Source organism: Lactuca virosa, chromosome 9, assembly GCF_052849685.1.
Source record: "Lactuca virosa cultivar CGN04683 chromosome 9, Lactuca_virosa_CGN04683_v6, whole genome shotgun sequence".
NCBI classification, from domain to species: Eukaryota; Viridiplantae; Streptophyta; class Magnoliopsida; order Asterales; family Asteraceae; genus Lactuca; species Lactuca virosa.
The window spans coordinates 76,264,889-76,274,237 of record NC_136434.1 but is presented as its reverse complement, the minus strand read 5'-3'; the positions used below and the strand labels follow the sequence as shown (position 1 = coordinate 76,274,237).

Sequence of the window (9,349 nt, the reverse complement as noted above, 5' to 3'; positions counted from 1 at the left end):
AAAAGGTAATCATCCGTTTACTATTACATATCAAATAAATTATGCATTAACAAATTCTCATCATAGTATTACGTTTAAAACAGAAGATAGAATTTATATAGATAAATTATTTACTCCTTTATTATCACTTGAATCACCAAATATGACTAATAATAGAATATTCAGTGAAACTAATTTTCAACCAATAATAACTACTCTGTTAATAAAAAGAAGTCCAATTATAGAACCTCCATTTTCAACTATAATGGGTAGATCTTCTATCTTGGAATGTCAACCTACAACATCTAATGAAAACAACGATGAAAAATTAGAAGATATTAAAGAAATGATTAGATCATTAAGTTTAAAAATATGACAGAATCGTCTAGTAATTCCCTAAAATATTTTAAAACACTTGAAGGATCATATCAAAATACAAAATCATGTATACCAGATAAAGAAATGATTATAGAAATACCACAAAATTTACCGAAAGGAACAATATATAATATTGGTCTTAATTCTGAAGAAGATAAATCAGTAGGAGATAAATTAAATATAATTAGTCAAAAATTAAATAATATTATAGAAGTAGAAAGTTTAATTGTATTAAAACAAATTCCTAAACTATTACAAAGTTTAACTCAACAGAAGATATTACTTGAAAAATATTTAAAAATAAAAACTATTAAAGAAGAACCACTTAATGAAAAACCACTACTTAAAGAAAAACCACTTACTATCAAACGACCTTTCACATGGTAAAATAAAAATTATGAGTAATAAAACCCAAGTATATTGTATTTACGATAATAAATATAAAGTTGATCTACTTAAAAAATTATGGAAAGATTTAGAAAAATCTACAAAACATTTAAAAGAAAAAGAATCTGAAGTACACGAACTAATTTCTAAAAACAAAAATTATACTGCATATCAATTAGTTAAAATTGGAAGATTAAAAATTGAAATTAATCATTTAAAAATAGTAATAAAAAATATTAACAATTCAATTAATTTTCTTTCAGACGCTTTAATAATTTGTTAAAATGAATTCGAAAGTACAAATTAATTCTTCAAAAGATAAAATGCTTTGGACTAATATATTAAAAAACCATTGGAAAATAAACTCTAATATCTCTAATACCATTCAACATTTAAAAAATGTTTTACTATATGAAGAAAACTATTTGTTAAAATTACAACAAAAGAAAGAAGAATATAATAAACAACTAAAAAAGATATCTCGATTAAAAGAAGGAATTAAGAAATATAAAAAATCACAAAACCGTAATTTAGAAACAATACATAATGTTTCAACTATACTAACAAACACAACTTGTTAATATGAAAATTTCGCAAGAAAAAACATTAATTAATAGAAATTTATAAACTAACCCCAATGAGTAAAAGAAAAACAAATATTAACTCAAACAGTACCTTTATTACAACCAAAATACAAGATAAAGAATTAGTTTCGTATATAGATACAGGAGCTACTTTATGTTTTGGAAGAAGAAAGATATTAAAAAATTGGGAAAAATTAAAAAAACCATTAAAAATTACAATTGTTGATAAATTAATTCACAAAATTTGGTTCGTAGGAAGAGATATAGATATAGTAATTGAAAAGGCACCATTCAAAACTCCAACTATATATCAAAATGATTCAGGAATAGATTTAGTAATAGGAAATAATTTCCTTAAATTATATCAGCCATTTATACAAACAAATGATCATATAAGTCTCAATCATCCGACAAACGGTATTATAAAAACTGCAATTATCAAACATTATGATCTTATTAAAATAATCAAACAAGAAGTTGGTTTTCAACTACGCATATTACTAACATTTGCTAAAGAAATTGCTGAAAAACAACTTGAAGAAGTATGTAGCGAAAATCCGCTAGATCATTTAAAAAATAGAAATAATCAAGAAATAATAATATTATTAAAAAACCCTAATGATGAAATTAATGTTCCAAATAAAATTCCATACAGTATAAAAGATGTTTTTGAATTCAAATAGGAATGCACTGAACTATTAGAAAAAGGAATCATTCGACCTAGCACGAGTCCTCATTCTACACCTGCATTCTATGTAGAAAATAATAATGAAATAAAACGAGGCAAACGGAGAATGGTAATTAATTACAAAAAGATGAATGATGCTACTATAGGAGATTCATATAAATTACCACGAAAAGAATATATTTTAGAAAAATAAAAGGAAATACACATTTTAGTACATTTGATGCAAAGTCCGGATATTGGCAATTACGCTTACATGAAAATACGAAACCACTAACCGCTTTTTCATGTCCTCCTCAGAAGCATTATCAATGGAATGTCCTTCCATTCGGCTTAAAACAGGCACCAGCAATATATCAGCGATTCATGGATGAAACTCTAAATGGTTTAGATCATATTTGTCTTGCATATATTGATGATATAATTGTTTTTACAAAAGGAAATGAACAAACACACATTGATGCAGTCATCAAGGTTTTACAAAGAATTAAAGAAAAGGGTTTAGTTTTATCAAAAAAGAAATCAAAACTTTTTCAATCTACAGTTGAATATCTCGGTTTAAAAATTGGAGAAAATGGTCAATTATCATTAACAGACAATATACGAGAAAAATTAAATATGTTTCCTGATAAACTTGAAAATAGAAAACAAATACAACGATTTCTTGGTTGTTTAAATTATATTGCAGAACAATGATTTTTGAAAAATTTAGCGAAAGAAAGAAAAGTTTTACAAAAGAAAATATCAGAAAAAATACCTTGGTCTTGGACCAATACAGATACTATTTTGGTACAAAATATAAAACAAAAAATTCAAGTTCTCCCTACTTTATATAATGCAAAAATCGACGATTTCCTAATTGTAGAAACAGATGCATCACAAGACACTTGGGCAGGATGCCTAAAAACAATTATACGTGGAAAGGTATTATTGGGTTTAGATAGTGAGGGAAACCTCATATCTAACTCATCAAAAGTATACAATGATAAAGTATACACTGGTATGAAAATACCATCCGAAGTAAACAATGATAAAGTATACAGTGATATTAAAAATATCACCAAAAGCATACACTGATACAAATGTATCATCTGAAGTATTAAAAACAGATAAATACGAGCAAAAACTATGTAAGTAGAGCAAAATTACAACACACATGAACGAGAAACACTAGCATGTCTCAGAACATTGAAAAAATGGAAAGTCAAGCTTCTACAAACAAGATTCGAGTTACGAACAGATTCCAAGTATCTACTTGGATTTTGGCGCTATAAATTACAAGAAGATTATTGCCGTGGACGATTGATTCGTTGGCAATTACAATTACATCAATTTCATCCTTATCTCAGATACATCAAAAGCGCAAACAATCATATAGCAGACACTTTGACGAGAGAATGGAAGCCATCATGAAGCAAGAACAACAACAGTTCAAAAAAGCATCCATTCATGAAAGAAACATTGTGAACACCATTAACGTCAGCCATGACACAAGCAAACATTATTCAAAATATGTCTTTTCGGAGGCGGGAGGAATGACGTAAGCAATGACATAAAAAGCCATCATTATTGAAGACATGTGGCCTTTCAATATGGAAATGATTTGTTATTATTTATGTGTCGGTAGAATAATAGAATAATTATTAAGTGTATTATTTGATGTAACATAAAGTATGTAAGTCTCTCAATAGTCTAGGGGGCTATAATGTAAATATGTTTGTCATATTGCAATCAAACGATTGCAATTCAATTATATACTCGGCTCCTTTGAGCCTATAAATAGGGCCTTTGTCCATATGGAATAAACAAGCTAAGTTTGAGTGTTTTAAGACTTTAGTTGATCTCAATCTTCTTCTGTTGAAATAGTTTGTTTATTTCTGAATAGCAGAGCCCTATCCAAACATATCCATATAATCATAAACAATCCATCATCAATCCATCCCGACGCAACATTGAGGTACAATTCTGTCCTAATCATATTAATTTCGTCATGTCTTTAAATTTGAAATCGTGCTTCACCAAGCGATTTCTGTGACTATGGTCCAGCCCATTTCTAGTTTCATTGGATCTCATAAACTTCAAAAGTGTCTCCCATTAACAACCCCCCCCCCCCCCCCCCCCAACGACGGTGACTAGGGTTCAAGGTTATCATATCTCCACGGTGTTGGCTTTTACCAGATGCTTTAGATATTAGAGAAATTCATTTTAATGGGTAAAAATTTAGAAAGTATTGCATTTTCTAAGGGAAGCATGTGTTTTTTTTTTTTGTTCTTTTTTAACATACAATGATATTTTTAACATTATCAATGGCTAGAAAATGGTCTTTAATAATATAGTCATTTCACTAACATCTATATATCTTTATTATCATAATATAACATCAATGGTAAACTCTTGATCACCCACAACAAGGGAACGAGACCCTTCTTCCACAACCATCAACCCATCTTCTCTAACCCTACTAAAGTGCTCACAAGGCTTTACAACAAACTCAACTTCACTTCTTCCCCTTCGTCCCAAACTCACTCTCTGAAACCCCATCAGCTGTTTGATGAAATGCCCATTCCAATCCTCACCATGATCATCCCACCTCACAAATAGCAACACGGTGTGATTACTCACCTCCCCATCATTCTCAACATCAATCACCACCGTGAACTCAGCTTTCTCACACAAATCCTCCCGAATCTCAGAAACGGACATATAACAAGTGCCCAATTCTTGATTTGGGCCAAGAGAAATCTTGTTTTGGGTACTTGAAACAAACTTGTAGGTATGGGTCGAGTAACTAAGCCCATACCCGAATTCAAAAACAGGTTTCCCGTTATAGAATCGGTATGTTCGACCCGGGTAGCCCGATGATGGGTCGGGTCTCATTCGCATATCCGTCATTGCCACTTTTGCAAATTCCCTTGGATACCATGTCACTGGTAATCTTCCTCCTACAAAAAAAAATGTTTTTTAATATATTGAATTAGAAATTTTTTTATGTTTGACTGAAAAAGTCAAAGTGGAAGTTCACCTGGATTATGATCACCGAAGATGATTTCAGTGAGAGCGGTGGCACCAGCTTCACCAGGGTATCCGGCCCATAAAATTGACCCGATTTTCGGGTCATCTTTAGCGAACGAAACATCTACCGGACCTCCACAAAGTAAAACCAATAAAACCGGGTTTTTAGCAGATCTAGCAACGGCAGAAACCAGCGCCGATTGCTTCCCCGGAAGCACCAAATCAAGTCGATCGAGCTTCTCCCTTTCTTGACTTTGATCCAAACCCATCACCATAATCACGTAATCCGCCATTTTTGCTATTCCAACAGCTTCATCAATGGCGACGGAAGTGCAGTTCACGGAATCAACACATCCCGGGTGGTAGTGTGTGTTTTTCACGTACTTTTCAAGTGCTTGAAGAATCGTGATGTTTTTACACGCCACACCTTCGTAGTTTCCGAGCAATGTTTGGGTGGAATTGGCGTTGGGGCCTATGACGGCGATGGAATTGGTTTTGGATTTTGAAAGCGGGAGAAGCTTGCCGGAATTTTTCAACAAGACGATGCCGTTTCGCGCAGCTTCTAGGGCTAGGTTTTGGTGTTCTTCAGAGCAAACATCGTCGGGTCCGAAGTTTCCATAGATTCCGGTTTTAGGGTTTCCGTTGAACAAACCTAATCTCATTCTGATTGTAAATAGATTCTCTAGAGCTCTGTCGATTTCTGCTTCTGTTAATTTCTTCATTTCGATTGCTGATTTTGTGTATTTCTTCAAGTAAGAACCACAGTTGACATCCATACCTGCAATAAAAATTAAAAACCTCTTTAAGTTGTTCTTTACTGACTTGTACTTTATCCATTAGAGATTGTACGTTGATAACTCTTTAAATTGTAAAGGTACAACTCAACAATGCATAAATTACCAGCTTTTATAACACTAGCAACAGCATCTTCAGGTAATTTGGAATATCCTTGAACATCATGCATAATGGCAACTGCATCACAATCTGATGCAATGTACCTGTGAATTGTGATCATAAAAACAGGTTAAAAAAGCATATCGTATACATAACAACTTGTACACAGTCGTACAAGTTGCTGATGCATATCTGTCATCAAGATTCTGCTTCCAAAGATTTTTTATGGGTACCCTTTAAAGCTCCAAGCTTGACGAGCTGTTTTGGTTAAAAGATTGTAATCAGCACAATTTGGTACGCCATTGACACGATTATACGCACACATTATTCCACTCGCTTGCCCTTGTTGTACACACTGCTTAAATGGTGGTAAGTATGTATCTGCAAGATCTTGTTGAGTAATCTGCATATCAATATCTCAATTCTGAATTCTCACCCACAAAGTACAACCATCATTACATGAAAAAATACGACGTACAAGTCATTAATGCAGGAGGGAGACCTGAGACTTACATTGGCATCAAAGTTGTATCGATTAGCGGTTTTCCAGTTATCCAAATCATTGGCAACGAAGTGTTTACAGCAAGCGGAGGCTTGAAGATGATCGGAATTTGGATCGATTTTTCCACCTTCAAAACTGTCACCTTGAATTCCTCTTACGTATGAAACTGAATAATCTCCGACAACCAATGGATCTTCACCAGGTGTCTCTTGTGCTCTTCCCCATCTTGGATCTCTTAACACGTTGATGTTTGGTGCCCAAAATGTTAGCCCCTTTGCTTGACCTACATTGTACATTGCTCTTGCTTCTCTCCCAATTGCCTACATATGCATTGAAAACTCATCAATGGAATCTAATGTCATGCGTAATTTTGACTAATAGTAGACTATTTTGCTTGCTCTCCGTTTGAAGTATGGTTAAATGGAACCCTAGGTTCGCTAGAGTTGTAGTTAACTATCGATCTTAAATCAAATTGGAAGAGAATGCTGCTTGATTTGTTGACTGATAACTATAATGAACGTGAAATCGAAAGAAAAAGAAAACCTAGATCATCAATGAGAATGGAAGACTGACCTGACCAATCCGATACCAAAGATGTGAATCAAAAGAAACAGCTGTGAGGATGACTTGAGGGAACTGTGTTGAGGCGGTGATTGTCCCGTTAAATCTCACACCCTTTCCGTGTCTAGAAATGCCGTGCAATGCCTCCGACCACCACTCGTAAGCGGAAATCCCAAGGCGAGGAATCCCCGGCGCTCCGTTCACCAGCTGCAAAACTTTCTCGTCTAACGTAAGTCGTGAAACGACGTCGTGAGCGCGGTTGGGAATCGGTAAACTGACGTTGCAGAAGGGGTATGGTGGTGTAGGTGATGAAGAATCGCATGAAAATGGAGGTTGGGGTGACTCCGCCGAGACGATGATCGTTATCATCGTCGTCGCGAAGCATTTGATCACGAAAGCAAGACCAATTCTGCTGTAAGTTCTCATGTTTGTAGGGTTTTGGGTTTGAAGTTTTGGTAAAATCTCTCTTGATAACACGAATTCTCCACAGTCCACACACTACGCATAGAATGGGGCGAAGAGGGGATAGAGCTCAGTGGCTCAGTGGAGAAAGCATTACGAGGCTTTCTTGCAGGCTCTTCCCATCACCATCATTGATTTTTAAGTTTCTTTAATAATTATATCTTCTCTTCTAATAAATGACTCTTTCACATGAAACATGTCAATTTTCTATACTTTTTCTTTGCCACGTGGCATGTTGTAGTTCATCCTTGCTTTGTTTTTCCGCTCATTTTGAATATTTTGTTTCATAAATGGTATCCCAAAAAATCAGCCACAATATTCCAATTCTCGTCTCATCCTTTGTGCCTAAATAAAGCAAGAAATTATGAAAATCAAAATCAAAATCAACATTCAAACCCAAATCCCCTAAATCTCGACACACCAGTCTTCGAATCCACCTTATCGTCTCCTTTATCATCGCATCAATCCCTCAATATTTCCTATGTATCTCAATATAGTTAGGGTTTTTATTAGCCCAAACGGTGTTGAAATAGAAATGATGGAGTCCTATGGTTCCCGTCTTCCCTCTGTCAGTCGTATCCTTTTTCTAAAAGTCTTCATTTTCATTTGGAAGAGTTTTGCATCAACAACAATGGCTTCTTTTTGCGTTCATCTCTCTAACATCACTCACCTTCGAAGGAAAAGATTTGTAGAGACATTGGATGTCTCTACAAATGTCTCTACAAATCTTTTCCTTCGAAGGTGAGTGATGTTAGAGAGATGAACGCAAAAAGAAGCCATTGTTGTTGATGCAAAACTCTTCCAAATGAAAATGAAGACTTTTAGAAAAAGGATACGACTGACAGAGGGAAGACGGGAACCATAGGACTCCATCATTTCTATTTCAACACCGTTTGGGCTAATAAAAACCCTAACTATATTGAGATACATAGGAAATATTGAGGGATTGATGCGATGATAAAGGAGACGATAAGGTGGATTCGAAGACTGGTGTGTCGAGATTTAGGGGATTTGGGTTTGAATGTTGATTTTGATTTTGATTTTCATAATTTCTTGCTTTATTTAGGCACAAAGGATGAGACGAGAATTGGAATATTGTGGCTGATTTTTTGGGATACCATTTATGAAACAAAATATTCAAAATGAGCGGAAAAACAAAGCAAGGATGAACTACAACATGCCACGTGGCAAAGAAAAAGTATAGAAAATTGACATGTGTCGTGTGAAAGAGTCATTTATTAGAAGAGAAGATGTGTGTTTGTTTAGTTGTGTAGATTCAAGAATCAACAATTCATTGTTCTTCTACTGTCTAATCTATGTTTTGAATTTGAGTTAATGGTTGGTCTGATGGTATTTGTTTGAATGTATTTTTGTAGTTTTTTTAAAAGTATTACATTTTTAGGTTCGACCTACTCTCTCACCATCCTGAATCAAGCCCATATCCTCTTTTAAGGAGCGTCTTTTCTTGATTTTTTTCTGTCTCAGACTATTGGAGAACATCGAGCCCATAAGTAAAAGCAAAGGAGAAGGGAAAAACATCGAGTCCAAAATAACGATCAGATCCATGACCACATATATGATAATTAAAATTTGATTTTGTGATTCAGTAAATCGTAAGTTTCCTTGCTTTGAATTGATGATTTTTAGTTTACCCTTGTGATTCCATCTGTGTTTTTGTTATTGATTAGTAACCCAACTTATCTATGTGTTGCTAAATTTCTAGACCCGACCCAGGGCATGGGCGGCTTGGGCAACGACACAGGGGCAGCAGATTCAGGAGGGGCATGCCCAAGTGCATATACAGTAATTCCATTATAAGCATGATTCTGTTGGAAAGAGAACATATCTATGAGAACGAGAAGCATATAGCGTTAACCTAAATCTAAGCGGTAAAATGAAGAACAA

At 34.3% G+C, this 9,349-nt stretch overlaps 1 protein-coding gene across 1 annotated transcript; it reads right to left on the bottom strand.

The window, feature by feature from the left end:
* Positions 1–4,320: 4,320 nt before the first annotated feature.
* Positions 4,321–7,562, bottom strand: LOC145138241 (putative beta-D-xylosidase 7). Its single transcript, XM_079072352.1, has 6 exons — positions 6,995–7,562; positions 6,433–6,741; positions 6,153–6,322; positions 5,926–6,023; positions 5,036–5,803; positions 4,321–4,955 (listed from the first exon to the last, which is right to left on the bottom strand). The coding sequence occupies exons 1-6, from the start codon at positions 7,406–7,408 to the stop codon at positions 4,381–4,383; spliced, it is 2,334 nt and encodes a 777-aa protein (XP_078928478.1). The 5' UTR covers positions 7,409–7,562; the 3' UTR covers positions 4,321–4,380.
* Positions 7,563–9,349: the final 1,787 nt, after the last annotated feature.